Genomic DNA, 19,832 nt, shown 5'->3' on the forward strand with positions numbered 1-19,832 from the left:
CTTTAATAAACTACGGCAGTTTGCGTTCACTGAACAGTATGAATGATTAATAAATCCATATGAAACAGTCCCTTAAAGTCACGTCTCGCTTTCAGTTTCGGGCTTTGGCGCATTTTGCACTCACACACAAGCGTACCGCGCCAAAGCCCAAGTGAACCGTGCTCAGGCACACCTCTTCCAACCGGGCCAGGGCCGGCCAAGTGAACCGTGTTTGAGCCCGATTTAGCGCACACACACTTCTCAAACGATCCGGGAAACGGGCCTGGGCACGGTACAGATGGCATAGTGTGAATACGCCCTGAGTGACAGCCAATGAGGACGCAGAAAAAAAAAAAGTTTGAAAAGCATGTCAAATTGCACGAGTAATGCAATAGGTTGGCATTAAACCACAAATAAATAAAATCTCTGTAAAGAATTTATAGTTAGACCCATTGGGAATATTCTGTAGGGGAGTGCATCTGCATAAAATGTAATAAACAATCTACGAGCATAAATCAATATAATCAATAAAAATTAAATGAACCGTTTCATTGTGTTTTGAGTCTTAACAGTATTCAGGTACAGTAATGTGATAATCAAATGTAAAATACTGCATAGTCTTTATTTTATAAATTCAATAAACTTGTTAAAGTTGCAAACTGAACAATTTCTTATGAATGCTTTTAAAATTCTCACCATCTCAAAAACACATGCAAGTGATGATAATTATAATCCAGACTGCATTGCATCTTCTGACATGTGACTATTGCAAATATAATAATTGCAATATCAATTGCAATTGCAATATCAATAATTGCAATATCAATGCTAAGACTAAATATTATGCAGCCCTAAACTAAACCCAACTAATATCTTAAGTTTGAGCTTAAAGACTTCATTTTTAAAGGATCAATTCTCACTATTAAATTATAAAGTAACAAATAAATCTCTAAGGATGCGTTGTGGACTAACTATCAACCTGAACAAGAAGCTGCAACTTGTAAACAGCCATCTGCAGTTTAATCTTCCTGTTTTTTTTTTTAATTCACCTACAGCTTTATTTTAGAAAGCAGACATTGCAGAAGTGACGTCCCGGGCTCTTCTGATGATGTGTTCTGGTGTTTTAGGTTAAGCAGATGGCGGCTGTTCTGCTGCGCCGCCTGCTGTCCTCATCTTTTGAGGAGGTTTATCCCAACCTGACCGTAGACATCCAGACGGCCATCAAGACAGAGCTGCTCGCTGGAATCCGGTCTGAAGCCTCCACCAACATCCGCAAGAAGACCTGTGATATTGCTGCAGAGCTCGCACGCAATCTCATCGGTTAGTGGACTGTTGTTGCACAAAATAAGTTAAACATGCTCTGGGCAATTAAAAAAATAAATGGCTCCAACCTGGTTAAGATCAGGCTCAGTGGCTTCACAATGCTCAACCGTAAACTTTCTGTGTTAACTTGGTTTATCCTAGAGTTTGATTAACTCTGGAGTGCAGCTGAAAGCATGGCACTCGCTTAAACAGCCAATCACACGACACTTGAGACGCTTGGGTTTATTTAATTAATTTTTTTCTGAAGATTAAGAGATCAAAATATGATTTAATAAGTGAGAAATAAACACGTCTGATGCAGCAAAAATTTGAGAAGGCTATTATTATTATTATTATTATTATTATTATTATTATGAAATCAGTGATGACTGATCATAATAATGTTAGGTCACAAATGGCTCAAAGAATTTTATATTATGAATACATTTTATATATATATATATATATATATATATATATATATATATATATATATATATATATATATACATACACACAGTTGAAGTCAGAATTATTAGCCACCTTCAATCTTTTTTATTTTTTATTTTAATTTTTTTTATTATCTATTTTTTTAACTGCAAGGAAATTTTCATAGTGTCTGATATAAGAATTTTTCCAGAAGAAAAAAAAAATGTTTTATTTCGGCTAGAATAAAAGCAGTTTTGAATTTTTCATGAGCCATTTTAGTGACAATATTATTAGCCCCTTTAAGCTATATTTTTTCTTGATAATCTACAGAACAAACCATCGTTATACAATAACTTGTCTAATTACCCTAACCTGCGTAGTTAACCTAATTAACCTAGTTAAGCCTTTAAATGTCATTTTAAGTTGTATAGAAGTGTCTTAAAAATATCTAGTAAAATATTATTTACAGTCATCCTGGTAAAGATAAAATAAATCAGTTATTAGAGATGAGTTATTCAAACTATTATGTTGAGAAATGTGTTGAAACAATCTGCTCTCCCTTAAACAGAAATTGGGGAAAAAATAAACAAGCAGTCTTATAATTTAGGGGGGCTAATAATTCTGACTTCAACTGTATATATACACATTAATAAATGTGCTTAACTTGTTTATGTACATCTTTAATTGTACATTTTAAATGTGTTAATTCATATCATTAATATAATGAATGTATTATTATAATCACACAGTTAATATAATGGAGCAATTTCATAATATAGAAATTCGCAAAAGACCTATTGGGCCAAGTCTATTTAGACTAGAATGCTTTGTGTATAAGTTTTATCAGATTTCTTTTATTTTCTACATTAAATCAAGCCAATTAAATGAATTCTTCTCTTAATTTCTAGATGATGACGGCAATAACCAGTGGCCAGAAATCCTCAAGTTCCTGTTTGATTCAGTCAACTCTCAAGATGTCGGCCTCCGAGAAGCAGCGCTGCACATTTTCTGGTGTGTGAACTTTTGAACTCTGCAGTTTGGAAGATACTTCCTTACCTCTTAGGGTGCTTTCACATCTGTAGTTCGCTTCATTTGGTCCGGACCAAGGGCAATACATGATGTATTGTTGCATCTTCTGCCGTCTTTGGGTCGTTTTCACACCACACTGCTGGCTTTGGTTTGAACCAGTTGAAACGAACCAAAATGCAGTCATCTGACAAAATCCACATCTCTCATTGGCCAGATGTTGTTGAACATATTTCCTAAACTGCTTATTGATTGGTCAGAATTCACGTGCCGGAAAATGCCAATGAACTCCCACAGGTAAACAAAACCTTTTACTCTGGAGGGGCGACTGCGCTGGCTGATTGTATCCCTGCTTTAGACAAACTATATATTTCGAGAATGAAGTGCGGCCGCGGCTGGAAAACAGTGTTTATTGCATTGCTCGTCACTTCAGGAGGCGTGAATTAATTTAGCTAAACTGCGACATGCTCATCTTGCGGAAATATTACCAACGATCCATCAAGTAATGTTTTCCCCTCTCTCTCTCTCTCTGTTGGTAAAGCGCTGTCAACAAATATTTTCCTCCATATCCCATAATGCACAGCGCATCGGCCTACGGCAGCTGGATTAGTCTAAAAGTACAGTACTTTTTGCGGTTGGACCTGTTTTAGTACGGATCATATTCTCACTGCAAACGAACCGCTCCAGGGTTCGTTTGAAAGTGTACCGAGACCACCTCTTCAAGCAGGTCTCTGTGCGCTTATTTGATGCGCACTCGAGTACGAGTGCTGCATTCTCACCTGCCCAAACGAACCACACCAAAAGGGAAAACAAACTCTAGTGCGATTCAATCGAGCTAAATAAGGCAGGTGTGAAAGCACCCTTAGATTAACTTCAATTTAAGCCCTAAGCACATGAGATCAGTATTATCTGGGGACCGATAGTCGATTTTAATAATTTCAGAGTTTGTGATCTCAATCCAGTATGAATTGGCCGTGTCTCTAATTTTTTGTAAAGTAATCATTTGCCTGCAATTGATCTACCATATATTGCTGAACTTGGTGTATTGCAAGTGGTCTGCTTGAGTTTAAATGCAGTCTGTGTTTTTGGTTTTTATTTAGGTGTCTTTTGATGTACACATTCTTATTTCAGTCACAGCCGATCAGAGTTTTGATGCTCATCAGACATTTCCATGAACGATAAAACAAATCCGACCGTGTTCATTTGAACTGAACCGAACATGCAAGTTCAGTCCAGAAATGGAAATGTGTTGCTTTTTGTTAATTAATGTATTGATGAAATGTATGATCTGTGTATTCAGGAACTTCCCAGGCATCTTCGGCAATCAGCAGCAGCATTACATGGAAGTGATCAAGCGCATGTTGGTTCAGTGCATGCAGGACCAGGAAAACCCACAGGTCAGCGTCTCTCGTTTATTAGCAACTTACACACATTTGATAACCACAAGAAATAACTTGACATTATTTAGCACTTTACAAATTTGGGGGTAATCTCCTTGACCATAAGCGTGTTCAAAGCTAATGTTTTTATATAATTCAGAAATTAATCCTTTTCTACTTGGATGAATAAAGTTGTGAAGTGAAATGTATAGATTACACTTAATTTTTTTTAATGCAGATATGTTTGACATTGTTTCTGCAACAAAAAAAGGGCGTAATGTGGTTAATTACATGATGCATACTGGTTACTATTTCACTCAATAATTGGAGTTGTTGGTTTGTGGTGGTCTTTCTCATGATGCATATTATTCTGTAATGTTATCTACGTTGAAATAGCCACAAGTTGCTGATGTGGTAATGAAAAAAAACAACCTATGGTATGTTCAGATTGCATATTAAGTTGCCTTAAATAATTGAAGTGGCCAAGGGTGACTCTTAACTTTCTTTCTTTTCTCCCTCTTGTTCAGATTCGAACCCTCTCTGCACGTGCAGCTGCATCCTTCATCCTGTCCAATGAGGGAAACACAGCCCTGCTGAAACACTTCTCTGACCTTCTTCCTGGCATCCTGCAGGTGAAGCGCTTCTGACCACATATTTTACCAATGACTTCTGCTTAAGATATGAAATACTTCTGTTGAAAATAAGATATTTGGAAAACCTGCAATCATTCTATAAAACAGGGTTTTTACGGGTGCCAGAAATCCTTGAATATGCTTGAACTGTAATTTAGCGTTCAAGGTTTTAAACGTGCTTAGATTTTGGATGAAGTGCTTAAAACTGCTACTTTTATAGTAATTAATGACTAAATGACTTCTGATTAACTATTTAAACTTGAATTAATCTCTGCTTGTGCATAAAATGAGCTGAGCAAGTGCCTGCTGTATGATCTCCCTGTAATTTTTAATTGTATTATTAATAATATTTATTTATTAATTTTCTTGTCAGCTTAGTCACTTTATTAATCCGGGGTCGCCACAGCGGAATGAACCGCCAACTTATCCAGCAAGTTTTCCAGCCGCAACCCATCTCTGGGAAACATACACACACACACTCGTACACTACGGACAATTTAGCCTACCCAATTCACCTGTACCGCATGTCTTTGGACTGTGGGGGAAACCAGAGCACCCGGAGGAAACCCACGCGAACGCAAGGAGAACATGCAAACTCCACACAGAAACGCCAACTGAGCTGAGGCTCAAACCAGCGACCTTCTTGCTGAGGCGACAGCACTACCTACTGCGTCACTGCTTCGCCCTATTGTTGTTATTATTATTATTATTATTATTATTTTAATCTGCGGTCTTTGAAATTAAAATTTTAAATGTTTTTGTATGCAAATGTGTAACTTGTCACACTTGTAAAGTGTTGGAAAAATTAGAAAATGTAAAAGTGATTGTGCTAAAATTTAATTTAAAAACGTTCACGATAATAATAATAATATTTATAGAAACCTAATACAATTTGTATTAGTCAATAGTTTGTAGTTTTTCTTTTTTTTTTTTTTTTTTTTCCCAAAATATATTCTAGTTTTCAGAAGAAAGAGAAACAAACCTAAAGGTTTGGGATCAATTGAGAGGTTAAATTTAATTTCTGGTGATCTGGTGCAAGAATATGAACTACAACGATGTGTTCTCTTCCTCAATCAGGCAGTGAATGAGTCCTGTTACCGTGGTGATGACTCTGTGCTGAAGTCGTTGGTGGAGATTGCAGACACGGCCCCCAAATACCTGAGACCAAACCTAGAAGCCACTCTGCAGCTGAGCCTGAAGGTGAGAGGATGTGCAGACGGTTGATGATTTGATCTTGAGCGGATGAATCCTGCATTAAAACCTCATGTGCCTTGTGGTTCCTTAAGACAGCTCATCGGTGCTGATGCTTGAGGTTGTGTTTGACGGGCACACATTGATCTCTGCAATTTAATGCGTGGTGGCTGACATTTCCATGCAGCTTCCACAGCCCGGTTGCAGAAACATGTCATGAGCATTTAAACCATGATGCTTAAAGAGTGATGCTTTAAATCAGTGCTGCTTAATTGTTTTGAGTGCTCGACCCCCTCCATATCACAAACTATTCTCATGGTCCCAGTCTTCCAACATCACGGACCAAATCAAGCACTTATTTTCAAGATTAGATGCAAGATATGTGCAAAATAAATGTCCAAACCATGTCATGGCTTTTGCTCAGTGTAGAATAAGGTTTGTCACAGTCTGGTTAATTGAGTTTTTCTTCTTAACTCCAGCTGTGTGCAGACACAAACCTCACCAACATGCAGCGTCAGCTTGCTCTGGAAGTCATCGTCACGCTGTCTGAAACTGCAGCTGCCATGCTGAGGAAACACACCAACATCGTTGCTCAGAGCGGTGAGACACTTTTAAACTTGTCGTGATGTTCGGATAATTTCCAGAGCTGTGCTAATTATGTCCAAATGTTGGTAAAACTCAACGGTGACCAGTTTTTAATACATTGAGAAGATCCTCACACATGCTCTCTTTGTAAAAAGCACTTCATGAAGCATATTTTATTGCATTGTGTTGATCTTAATTATGTGAGGAATTTACTTTTGAAGCAATTTTTTTATTATTTTTTTAAGTCCTGTGATATTAAAATAGTTTCTTAGATGTTAGTTTTAAGGATATCCAAACTAGTGGGCTACAAAACAGTGAAATTATTTGCTTTTGGAATATATAAACACAAATGCTTGCAGTTTGACACTTCTCTCGTAATGGATCAACGATTTTTCGCAACATACTTCAGTTTCTCAAATTTCTGACCAAGCAAATGCTCTCTAGAATCTGACATGCTCTGTGTCCCATTTAACTTCTGAATTAATAAAGGTAGAACACTTTCTTATTCTTAGACTTGGTTCAAATGCTTCTTAATGCTAGTTAATTGCAGTTGTGTAATACTGATTGTGTGTTCAGTGCCTCAGATGTTGACTATGATGGTGGATCTGGAGGAGGATGAGGAGTGGGCCATGGCTGATGAACTGGAGGATGACGATTTCGACAGGTGAGTTTAATTTGTGCACTATTAAAGTTCGTTCTGGGGTGGTGTATACCAGTCCGTTCTATGCTCTGAATCTGATTGGTCATTTGGGTGCATATGGCTTTAGGTATTTTTGAGCAATAGGTAATTGGCATACTGTAAATTTTTTTTTTATGGCATCTAGTTTTCTTGGCTGGCTTGTTGGCATTTGATCTCTGTAGTTAATTGTTTTGCTGCTGTAAAAGACACGTTGGTTAAACTGGGATTCCACAGGTGTTTTTCATTCATTTTCTTTTCGGCTTAGTTCCTTTTATTAATCGAGTCACCACAGCAGAATGAACCGGCTACTTGTTTTACAAAGTGGATGCCCTTCCAGGTGAAACCCAACACTGGGAAATGCACAGTTTTTATTTAAATAAATTTGAATTCTTGTTAGTTTGTAGACCCATGAAGCACGGAAAATCATTTATCCTAAAGCCTATGCTCTTGTACTCAAATGTTTTCAATGAAAGTCAAACATTAATAACAATATTCTAATTTTTTTGTTTGTTTTTAATTTAAAAGAAATAGGATTTCAGATCTGTCGCATGGCCAAAAATCTATGTGGTGCCTTACTAGGTAACATATTGTAACCTTGCTCACTTGAAACATCTCCCTAAATGAAGTGCTTGAATGTGAGGGTATTGGAGCTGGAAAGTCTACGATTTTGGTTTCAGCTTAACCCTCGTGTTGACTTGGATTTAAAACATGACCTGGGTACCATTACATGTTTTTTTAAAAACTATATACAGTTAAAAGTAGAAGTTTACATACACTGTATAAAAAGCCACAAACCATTTAAAAAAAAGTCAGATGTTAATGTGATTAAACTTTCTCTTTTTGGTAGGTCAGGATTTTTGCATGTGTTTCTGTTCTGCTTAATAGCAGAATAATGAGAGAGATTTATTGAGAAATTGTTATTACTTTTCTTGAAAGTCAAGTTTCCATACAATACGATTATTCTGCCTCTGAAAAAGCTCAGATGATGATGTGAAGGTTTTGGAATTTTCTGATTGGCTGATTGACAACAATTGAGGTAATGTGAGGCACAACTGTAGAATAGCATTTAGGGAAAAGCTCAAACACACTGCTTCCTTGTGTGACAACATGATAAATCAACAAGCCAGAATCAACAACAAAGCCAGATTACCATTAGCTAAATGACTCTGGGGAAAAAGACTCATGTTTGGAGACATGTCCTGTGCTTGGATGGAGCTAAGATTGAACTGTTTGGTCATAATGAGCAGTGTTACATTTGGAGGACAAAGGGGAAAGCGCACAAGCCTAGGAACACCATCCCAACTGTGAAGTATGGGGGCGGCAGCATCATGTTGTGGGGCTGTTTTGCTGCAGGAGGGACTGGTCCACTTCACAGCAGAGATGGCATCATGAAGAAAGAACATTATGGAGAAATACTGAAGCAACATCTCAAGACATCAGCCAGGACATTACAACTTGGCCACAAATGGGTCTTCCAAACAGACCATGACCCTAAGCACACTGCCAAATGAGTTAACATGTGTTAAGGACAAAAGAGTGAATGTTTTGGAGTGGCCATCACAAAGCCCTGATCTCAATCCTATAGAAAATTTGTGGGCAGAGTTGAAATTCCTGCACACTACTGTCAGAAGCTTGTGGAAGGAGACCCAAAACATTTGACCAAAGTTATACAGTTTAAAAGCAAAGCTACAAAAATACCAAGGAAATTCTCATTATTCTGGCGTTTAGCAAATGTAATCCATTTAGGTAATCCTAACGGACCTAAGATAGTAAATGTTTAGTATGATTTACCATCAGACATTTAAAAAAAAATGGTTATGTTCCTTTTTTAGAGTGTATATGAACTTCTTCTGGTTTCAACTGTATACTTGACTATTTTCGCTTATGCAGGTAATTTTAGCTTAAGAAAATGTGCACTTAATTCAACGACAAGTTCTGCTCTTTGATTAATCATTGGTGAAATCTACACTGTGACTGAGATGAGCTTCTTCATTTTCTTCATGCAAAATAGTTTTAAAGATTTGAAAAGTTTGGTGAAGGTGGAACATGTTTGACCTAAATGGCGAATAGTGTATATAGAATACGATTATAATATACAACATAATTAGGCAATATACAGAATAAGACCACAGGATGGTTAAGTGGTTTTACTTGAAGTGTTATATGATCTCTTTTCAGTAATGCTGTTGCTGGTGAAAGTGCTCTGGACAGGATTGCATGTGGCCTTGGAGGAAAGATCATCCTTCCCATGATTAAACAGCACATCATGCAGATGCTGCAGAACCGTGAGTCAATGCATCTGCTATATTAGCACTTCCAGAAGTGCAATGAATATCTGCTCAGTTCAGAATGGCTGTGGTGTCTCCTGCAGCGGACTGGAAGTACCGGCACGCGGGTCTGATGGCTCTGTCTGCGATTGGCGAAGGCTGTCATCAACAGATGGAGGCCATTCTGAGTGAAATTGTCAGCTTCGTCCTGCTCTTCTGTCAGGATCCAGTAAGAACTCTGAAGGCAGCTTTAATTTTTATTTATTTTGTGGGTTTGTAGTGCTGTAACTGATCTCTAACCCCTTCAGCACCCCAGGGTTCGATACGCTGCTTGCAATGCTATTGGACAGATGGCCACAGACTTCGCCCCAACCTTCCAGAAGAAATTCCATGACAAGGTATTGGCTTGATTTTAATAGGGGTGGGTGTGGTTATTTTATTTGTGTGAGCTTGAAAAAATTAATTGCAAGTGGCTCTTAAAATGGTCATTGGCTTGTATTTTATTTCTTATGATTTCAAATTATTTCAGAAATTAAATAGCAGGTACATTTAAGAAAAGCAATGTACATTTTTAATTTTGTATTATATAGGAATCCTGATGTACATTTAAATTGCATTCAATTACAATACGTTATAATAATGTAATAAATACTACAACTGCATTACTTTAAGCAATATAGCAACATTCTTTTTGCTAGATTTATTCAAGTTTTTTTTTTTAATTAAATTACCATTAATTAAGTGTCAATGCAGCCTTCACTTTCCTACCCATTTATTTATTTTTGGTAGCAAGATAGTGCCGAACATCTGAGAATAACATGCATGGGAATATCATGATTTTTGACCAATCAGAATAAAGTATTTTAGAGAGCTGTGTAATCATCATTATGGGTAATAATAGGCGATTTTAAATAACACTTGTGATTTATTAAATGTAATAACTGGCTTAAATATTATTATTTTTTATTATCATAGTTAAGAATAATAATAATAATAATAATATATTATTATAAAAATAAGTAAAATGCTGTTGTTGTTATTATTATTATTATTATTATTAATAATAATATCATCATAGTTCTAATAATAATATGTATTATAAAGTAAAATATTGTTGAAATTAAGAATTTATTAATATTCATTTATTATATAAATAATATTGTTTATTTAATAATAATCTTAATTAATTAATTATATATTAATATATTAATTATAATTAATAATTAGCATCATCGTTGTAGTTATATTTATTATAAAAAAGTAAAATACTTTTACTGTAATATTTTTATTATTAATATCATCATCATAGTTATAATAATAATAGTATGTATTAATATTGTCGATTATTATTTTTATTATAATTATCATCATCATTGTTATAATTATAATATGTATTATAAAAATAAGTAAAATATTGTTAATTATTATTTATAGTATTAATAGACTATTTATTATACATTCATTATTATGCTTATTAATATTATGTATTATCTATTGATTAAGTTAAGATTATTAGTTAAATTAATAATTAAATCGTTGAAATATTGTGATCACAGTGATCCTGAATTTAAGATGGCTCCTGAATAGAGCTGCACAGCGATTAATTGGAGGTTTTGTCATCTCCTGGTTGTGTAGGTGATCTCTGCGCTCCTGCAGACCATGGAGGATCAGTCGAACCCTCGCGTTCAGGCTCACGCAGCAGCCGCTCTCATCAACTTCACAGAGGACTGTCCTAAAACCCTGCTCGTCCCGTATCTGGACAGCCTCGTCCAGCATCTGCACGTCATCATGGTGGCCAAGCTGCAGGAGGTACGACATGACCACTCATTTCACAGGCCTGTCATGATCAAATATTTGTTCTCTGTGGTATAGCAACGCAAGTGGTGTTAATAAGAAAAGCATACAGCACTGTCTGTTTAAAACTGAGCTCAGGTTTGATTCAGTAGAGACTGGTGATGTATTTTGAATCTCATAATGGATGTATTGAGTTCTGTTGTTCATCACAGCTTGACTTGATTGTGAAAGGCCTACTCATTTACTGCATTAATTAACAAGCTCCTCCTGTAATGAGTTTAGCTCTGGATACCAGTTTATTCATGCATTTTCTCTCCTGTTAGGTGCACAAAGCTATCGTGGTGAGATTTAGTCTGATCTGGGTTGAGGCCGTTGTAGTTTGATTCAGAAATGAATTGATTTTCATTTTAGTCTCACTGAATTGAAATTGAATTGAGCCTCAATTCAGATATTAGGTTTTGTGTGAGTGTGAATTCCCATATTTGCTGTGTTTTGACATTTTTTGCTAATTGGGTTATGGTGGCGAGTTAATTCTCTGTATATCTGGGTTTTAATCCTCCAGCTGATCCAGAAAGGCACTAAACTGGTGCTGGAGCAGGTGGTGACGTCCATCGCTTCGGTGGCTGATACCGCGGAGGAGAAGTTTGTGCCGTATTACGATCTGTTCATGCCGTCTCTCAAACACATCGTAGAAAACGCCATTCAGAAAGAGCTTCGTCTGCTCCGAGGAAAAACCATCGAGTGCATCAGCCTGATCGGCCTGGCTGTGGGCAAAGAGAAGGTGATCGTGTAAACCGATAACTCTGCTTTATAATGTCAGGTTTATTTACTTATTTGAATCAAATTTATCCTTTAAAGTTATTCAATACTAGTTTCTTTTAATGCTTCAGTTTCAGATTACAATCTTTATGTATTTTTTACACTATTTTTTACACTTTTTACACTAAATTTTCTAAATGATTTATTTTAAATATTTAGATCATTTTAATAGTTTTTATTTCTGATTTTTTTTTTTTGTATATTCATTTTTAAATAGTTTAATTTATATTTTACCCTTTTATAATTTATTAATCCAGTTTAATGAATTTTGTTTATTTTTATATATATATATATATATATATATATATATATATATATATATATATATATATATATATATATATATATATATATATATATATATATATATATACAAACAAACATTAAATAAATAAATAAATAAAAATATGCATACATGTACATGCATATTTTCCTTTTTTTTTACTTAAACAAAAAAATTGTTTGTTTGGTTTATTTATTTTTATATATATATATATATATATATATATATATATATATATATATATATATATATATATATAAAATAATTTTTTTTATATAAAAATGTATTTATTTTTATTTAAATGTTTTAATTATTTGATCTTAAGTATTCTTACTAAAATCAGGGTGTCCGTGGGGGTCTTTAATCTACTGTTTTTTTTTTTTTTTTTTTTTTTTTTTTTTTATATATATATATATAAATACTTGTCTTTATTTTCCTTTGTTCATGTTCATCTAATCAGTCTGGCCATTACCACCCATACAATCACCAACAACTAATCTCAATTAAACCTTTAACTGTTTAAAATAGCATTTAAAGACTTACAGTAACATTTGTTTTAAAGTTCTTCATTTGTTTACTGCTGATGATAATGTCCTGAGATTTTTTTTATTATATTATTATTGTATTAAATGTATCAAATTATAATCTTTTTTTTGTTGGCAAGTGGAAATCTTTTCCAACTGGGATATTCAAAAAATCAATAGCATTTAGCCCTGTTTAAGTCTAATAATATTTCATTCATAAGAGTCTTAATGTCTTAAATTGTACTTTGGGAAACCTGTAGAAACCCTGAATTTTTTTTTTTTTTTTTTTTTAGGTTTTATTTTGGTCTTTTCTATCCACTAATATTAGTAACGCTTTAAAATAACAGTCCATTATTTACTAGTATTAAACAAACAATTAGTAATACATTTATTGCTTTGTTTATCTTTGTTAATGTTATTTAGGGCAAATAGTTATTTGATGTTGACTCCCAATGCATTAACTAATGTAAACAAGCACAACTTTGATTTTAATAATGCATTAGTAAATGTTAAACTATCATTAATAAATACATTTACAATTTCATACTTTGCTAATGTTAATAAATACATTAATGGACCATTATCCTAAAGTGTTTCCCTAATATTTTATAGTATAATATTTGATTAATCTTAGGATTTTCTCTATTTAATCCTAAATAACTGTATAAATCCCGTATATATTTTCTTGTCTCTCTTGAACCCCATTTTTGACTGACTTGAATGCCTGATTCGTGTTAGTGTAACCTGTTCTTAATGTGTGTTTGTGCCGCAGTTCATGCCGGACGCCTCAGCGGTGATGCAGCTCCTCCTGAAGACTCAGACTGACTTCAATGACCTGGAGGATGACGATCCGCAGGTCAGCAAAAGCTAAAATAAGCTTCATCACGGACCCAGAGTGTCTCCATGTGTGTTCGAGCTGCTCTCTTTCCTGTCTCCAGATCTCTTACATGATCTCTGCATGGGCCCGCATGTGTAAGATCCTGGGGAAGGAGTTTCAGCAGTATCTGCCTGTGGTGATGGGGCCGCTGATGAAAACTGCGTCCATTAAACCTGAAGTGGCCCTACTAGACAGTAAGAGCACTTGTGTTTGGGATGCAAATGGCTAAAATTGCCTTGTGTTATTGGCCTAGTGGTTGAATTGGGTATTGCAGTCCAACATCTAAATTTTGCAGAGGGTTTTATTTTAACTCTGTCCTTATAATAGCTCTGCGCATCCCATGGTGTGTTTTGCTAGCCATCACGATGTATAAAATGTAAAAATAGCGTTCACAACTTCAGATTAAAAATGCATGCAAACTTGTTAAAAAAGGGGTAAAAATTAGACATGTATATAAAGTTTATTTTCAAATTTAGTTTTCAATTATATTATGACATTATTAATATAGGTGATGTTTAAAACGGGTTTGTTCTCTTAAGTTAGCAAGTTCACAATCTGTATTTAAAGCTGCATGCAAACTTAAGGTAATTTCCATGAATCTAGTTTCTATTTAAATTCATTAATTTAAATATATTTTAATTGTAATTTTAGTTCTTATTTGTCGTGTGTGAGACCATTTTCTTATTTTTGTAGATCTGAGTCTCATGGTATAGATTTTTCTAGCCATCAAAATACATAATGTAAAATTGTTCAATTTGCATTGAAATGCATGTAAACTTTATTTTTATTTATTTTATTATAATTTATATTTTTATATACTTGTATAATTTTCTTATTTTTTCACTTTTTTATGTTTTAATCAAGTTCAGATTTTCACATTTAGTTTTTAATTATATTATAAAATTATTAATAGTTATTGTTTAAAACGGGTTTGTTCACTTAAGTTAGCGAGTTGATGCAGTTCACAATCTGTATCTAAAGCTGCATGCAAACATGAGGTAATTTCCATGAATCTAGTTTCTATTTAATTAATTAAAATATTTTTAAATGTAATTTTAGGTTTTATTTGTCGTGCAAGCATTTTTGTAGCTGTTTTGTCTCATGGTATAGATTTTGGTTGCCATCAAAATACATACAATTGAAAAATTGTTCACAATTTGCATTTAAATGCATGCAAGCATTATTTTTAATTTATTAATTATTTTTTATTTTTAATAATAATTTTTATTTATTAATTTTGTTATTTTTTATTTTTATTTTATATATTTATTTATTTTTTCCACTTTTTTTCAGGTTTTCACCCTTTGTTAACCAAGTTACAAGGATTTTTAAATTTAGGTTTCAATTATAGTTATTTAAAATGTTTCTATTCACTTGCTAAATTCAGCAAGTTAAAACTGTTCACTTGCAAATTTTATTAAATTTTTATGCAGATTTTATTATTTAATACTTTTTATGATTTTATTATTATTATTTTTTTGTATATATTGTGCATCCAAAAATGATTCCTTTGTTTGTGGCAAATGTATGCTAGCTAGGCTGAAGTGGGCCAAATAGCAAAAGCTTTCACTAGTCAATTACATTAAGGTTTTTTTTTTTTTTTTTTTTTTTTAACAATCCTTCTGCCTTTTATCTACAGTAAATTACAACTTTTGTTTCCCTTAATACACAGATCAGCATGTTTAAATGACACAAGTGCACACACATCTTGCATTAGGTTAACTACTAGATCTGTATAATGTCTCTATCTGTAATTCAGTCTGATTATTCAGCTCTTTCATGTTGTTATTGACTGATTTATTTATATTTTATCAGCTCAGGACATGGAGAACATGTCTGAAGATGACGGCTGGGAGTTTGTGAATCTGGGCGATCAGCAGAGTTTTGGCATTAAGACTGCAGGACTGGAGGAAAAGGCCACGGCCTGCCAGATGCTGGTGAGATGATCCACCATCCAGACATGTGCTTTAACCTAATGCAAAACTATCACACTTCTCATGTACAGAAAACTACATGCATTAAAGTAAATACACCAATATGTGCCTGTAGATTTCTATTATAATACCTTTTTCCACAATGTTTTTTGTTCTCCCTACTTGAGTCATGATGCTTCACTTCAGCAGTGCCTGCACCAAATTTAACCATTTTATTGAGGTCTATATAAGTTAACTAGAGAGATTTGCATAATTTAACATTTTATTCTACAATAAATTGAGGTTTTTTTTAGTATTATTTTTTTCTGAATCATTAAGTTACTTTTAATGAGATTTCCTCTGTAAAAACCTTTTGAATTTGTCACTAATTTTAAACTCGAAATCTGATGTTCAGATTTGAAGTAGAAATGCATGCAAATGAACACGTTAGCACTATCATGTGTAAATAAGACGATTTAAAGCACAAAATAATAGCAATGCTTAAAGTTATGGTTTATTTTTATTGCATTGATTTTTTTCATTTTCTGTTTCCCTCCAGTGTCTTGCCATATTTATTTTTTTACTCCACAAGAATAAATGTTTCTAGAAAAACCATGTATTTTTATTTTTTTATTTTGGCAGGTGTCTTTACAACATACCAGTGATTATAGTGATTATTTAATAATGAATGTTTATTTTGCCGTCTGTTCATCAGGTGTGCTACGCTAAAGAGCTGAAGGAGGGTTTTGTTGAATACACAGAGCAGGTGGTGAAGCTGATGGTTCCTCTGCTCAAGTTCTACTTCCATGATGATATCCTTCAGGAGACTCCGTTTAATTTGTGATGGTCAAACGTTTTTCCTTTGTGTTAATGCTGAGATTTTAGTGCATGCTTTTTATTTATTTTTTATTTAAATGGTGCTTTTTTTTTGACAATCCAGAATGGTGCTTAATGTAATATAATGTGTATTTATATAGTGCATTTGTCATGTATGGCCATACCACTCCACCACCAGTGTGCAGCATCCACTTGGATGATGCAATGGCAGCCACAGGACAACGGTGCCTGTGCGCTCGCCACACACCAGCTATAGGGGGAGTGGATTGTAATAGAACCAATACGGTGGATGGGGATGATTGGGAGGTCAACTGTCTTAAAGGGACAGTTCACCCAAAAATATTCACACATTCGACTGGTTCCAAACTTTTATGAATGCTTCTTCTGTTAAACACAAAACAAGATATTCTGAACAATGCTATAAAAAAGCAGTCATTGTACTCCGTAGTAGGTGTTAAATATTACCATGGAAGTCAGTGGCTTCCCCCCAGTATATCTTCCTTTTGTGTTCAACAAATGCAGTCAGGTTTGGAAACAAGTGAAGGACAAGACTTTTTTTTTTTTTTTTTTTTTTTTTTTTTGTGTGTGTGTGTAGATGGATCCTGTTTTTGTTTTAATGGTTGTCAGTTTATTCATATTGCATTGTGTACTGGTCCTTAACATGTGTTTTGAACGTGTGCGAGTGGCTGCCGCGGAGTCCATGCCTCTGCTGCTGGAGTGCGCTCGTGTCCGTGGCCCAGAATACCTCACTCAGATGTGGCACTTCATGTGTGACGCCCTCATCAAAGCCATCGGCACTGAACCAGACTCAGACGTGCTGTCAGAAATCATGCATTCATTCGCTAAGGTAAATCACTGGAGGTCATTGGATGTCAGGGATATTTTTTATTATTATTAATTTAACCTTTTACTTTCCATTTTAATCAATTTAAATTGATATGGTGGGTTTTTTTTTTATATAGAAGTGTAGTCTGTATTAGGTGGCATAAACATTCACTGGCCAATTTTTTTATCATTATCATTTCTCCACAACTGGTACTTAGTCTTGTATTTAAAGTATTATGTAAAAGAATAATTATAATTTATTAATCAGTTTTATTAAGGTTATAATCTAATCAATATAAAAAAAAAAGCTGGACTGGAAGAATTTTTTTTAATAAGATATTTTTTACATATTTCTTTGGGCTTAAGCACCCAAACAGATGAAAAAGAGGATATTTTTCAGTTTTGTATGCCCTGTGCTCATTGGTCATGGAAATTCAGCTATTTTATCAGTAAATGTCAGGAAGTTTGGCTTTAAAGCAAGAACCTATGGCAGCTTCAGTGTTTGTTGGTTTATTTATCTTCTTCTGATTGTGTCTCTCAGTGCATCGAGCTGATGGGTGACGGATGCCTGAACAATGAACACTTTGAGGAGCTCGGCGGCATCCTGAAAGCAAAACTGGAGGAGCACTTTAAAAACCAGGAGGTCCGACAAGGTGAGCCACTCAGAAGACACTTAAAACCTGCTAGGCTGAGGTTTAGATCAGAAATGCTGCAATATTGTCAGAAATTCAGACTCGGCTTTATTATCCTGTTAGGGAAACTAAAATTGCAACAAGGTACAACAACACAGGCGAAGTTCCATGTACACATAAATAAAAATCGCAACATCCATACATCAGTATATAGAGACATCCCCCTCCCCCCTGGACTCATTTAATGAGCTAATAGCCACCATTATAAAAATTTGAAATACAGAGTACAGTGGGTGATCCAGGGTGCATAGGATACCCTGAGCTCTCCTTAGAACATAGTTATAGTAGATTACCATTAGACCAGTCTGGTTAAAACCAATGATCTTGCCTGCCACCTTCATCAGGCTGCTCAACCTGTTCATGCTTGACACACTCAGATTGCTGTACCAAGCTACAATACAATGATCGCTTAAAGTAGTGTTATCTGTTGGGATTTCATTTAAAAATAAATTTTTAAGATTCTGTGGTGTCACATGATCTTTCAGAAATCATTTGGTGGAATGATTTGATCAAGAAACACATCTTATTACTATTTAAAGCTAAAACCAGTTGTGTTGATTATATCTGTGGATTGATTTTTAGCTTTTACTGAATTTTTACTAAATTTTTGAATATTTTGACCTTCACTGCAGTGAGGTCAGTTTTAGCCAAAAGTCCTTAAAGTTTCAGTAAAGGTGTTTTATTTATTAATATTATATATATTATTTTATTATTATATAACTGTGCTAAACTTTACAAAAACATTAAGAGTGCCAGATTTTCTAAGTTGCGTTGAGGGTTTTAAATGCATTTGAGGGTTAATAATTCTAGATGCAAGTTTAAGTGAAAATGAGTCTTCTATGCAGCCAAACGTCAGGATGAAGACTATGATGAGCAGGTTGAGGAGACGCTACAGGATGAGGTGAGCTTCTCAAATATTATTTATTTATTTATTTTAATTTTTTTTAAATTCTGATTTTGAATCTACTACTGATCTGTTTCAGGATGAAAATGACGTCTACATCCTGACCAAGGTTTCAGACATCCTGCACTCCATCTTCAGCAGCTACAGAGAGAAGGTTCTGCCGTGGTTCGAGCAGCTTCTACAGCTCATCGTCAACCTGATTGTAAGTAAAGATTATCATTCACTCTTTGGATTAGGTCCTGGAGGGCCGGTGTCCTGCACAGTTTAGCTTCAACTCTAATCAAACACACCTGATTATAGATTTTAAGTGATCTTGAAGACACTGATCAGCATGTTCAGGTGTGTTGGATTATTGTTACTACCTCTTTGATGTTAGTCTAGGGTAAAAGTAATAACATTTAAAAGGTGTGGTTCTTTTACAAGATGATGGGTTAAAGTGAAAGACACAAACAACAAAACTGCCAACAAAAGTGATTAAAAAAGTGAAATCAGAATAATGCCCCAAATATATATACAATAAGAAAAATAATTACAATAATAAAGTAACAAACAAAGTATCAAACAAAATTAGGTCAACTCAAGAGTAAGGGGACGCTAGTGAAGCCAAATCAGAGATATAAATATAACAAAACAATTAAAACTAACTCATAAGTAAACCCCTTACCTCGCTAGAAACAAGAAAAGTAAAAGAAAAGAAAAATCTTCAGAGCCGTAATCTTACCTATTCTGAACTAAAAACAAAACAAATACATAAGTGGCATTCACTTCTTACCTGGTGTTTTAAACGATGGATTGAACGGGACGCAAAAATCCCACCATTAAACAGCAACCGTAACAGTTAGTGTTGGATCAAAACTACGCAGGACACCGTTCCTCAAGGACTGAGTTTGCCCAC

General features: G+C 34.4%; 1 protein-coding gene and 1 non-coding gene across 3 annotated transcripts in view; both read left to right on the forward strand.

Moving 5' to 3' along the window:
* The window catches only part of kpnb3 (karyopherin (importin) beta 3), a 39,152-nt gene that overhangs the window by 9,176 nt on the left and 10,144 nt on the right, over nt 1-19,832 (forward strand). For both annotated transcript variants that reach the window (XM_009305394.3, NM_001145604.1), the window contains exons 3-22: nt 1,107-1,299; nt 2,619-2,721; nt 4,037-4,133; nt 4,643-4,747; nt 5,825-5,947; nt 6,418-6,538; nt 7,100-7,187; nt 9,381-9,487; nt 9,574-9,698; nt 9,778-9,867; nt 11,105-11,278; nt 11,826-12,044; nt 13,662-13,745; nt 13,828-13,960; nt 15,582-15,703; nt 16,395-16,491; nt 17,191-17,363; nt 17,883-17,994; nt 18,879-18,934; nt 19,017-19,139. In XM_009305394.3, the coding sequence (XP_009303669.1) occupies nt 1,107-1,299; nt 2,619-2,721; nt 4,037-4,133; nt 4,643-4,747; nt 5,825-5,947; nt 6,418-6,538; nt 7,100-7,187; nt 9,381-9,487; nt 9,574-9,698; nt 9,778-9,867; nt 11,105-11,278; nt 11,826-12,044; nt 13,662-13,745; nt 13,828-13,960; nt 15,582-15,703; nt 16,395-16,491; nt 17,191-17,363; nt 17,883-17,994; nt 18,879-18,934; nt 19,017-19,139 (2,445 nt within the window). The remainder of the gene's footprint in view (nt 1-1,106; nt 1,300-2,618; nt 2,722-4,036; nt 4,134-4,642; nt 4,748-5,824; nt 5,948-6,417; nt 6,539-7,099; nt 7,188-9,380; nt 9,488-9,573; nt 9,699-9,777; nt 9,868-11,104; nt 11,279-11,825; nt 12,045-13,661; nt 13,746-13,827; nt 13,961-15,581; nt 15,704-16,394; nt 16,492-17,190; nt 17,364-17,882; nt 17,995-18,878; nt 18,935-19,016; nt 19,140-19,832) is intronic.
* On the forward strand, nt 6,016-6,153 carry LOC137496068 (small nucleolar RNA SNORA84). The gene has a single exon (XR_011016164.1). It is a non-coding gene; the product is annotated as a small nucleolar RNA SNORA84 (small nucleolar RNA).

This window comes from Danio rerio, chromosome 1 (assembly GCF_049306965.1).
Source record: "Danio rerio strain Tuebingen ecotype United States chromosome 1, GRCz12tu, whole genome shotgun sequence".
In the NCBI taxonomy this organism is placed as follows: Eukaryota; Metazoa; Chordata; class Actinopteri; order Cypriniformes; family Danionidae; genus Danio; species Danio rerio.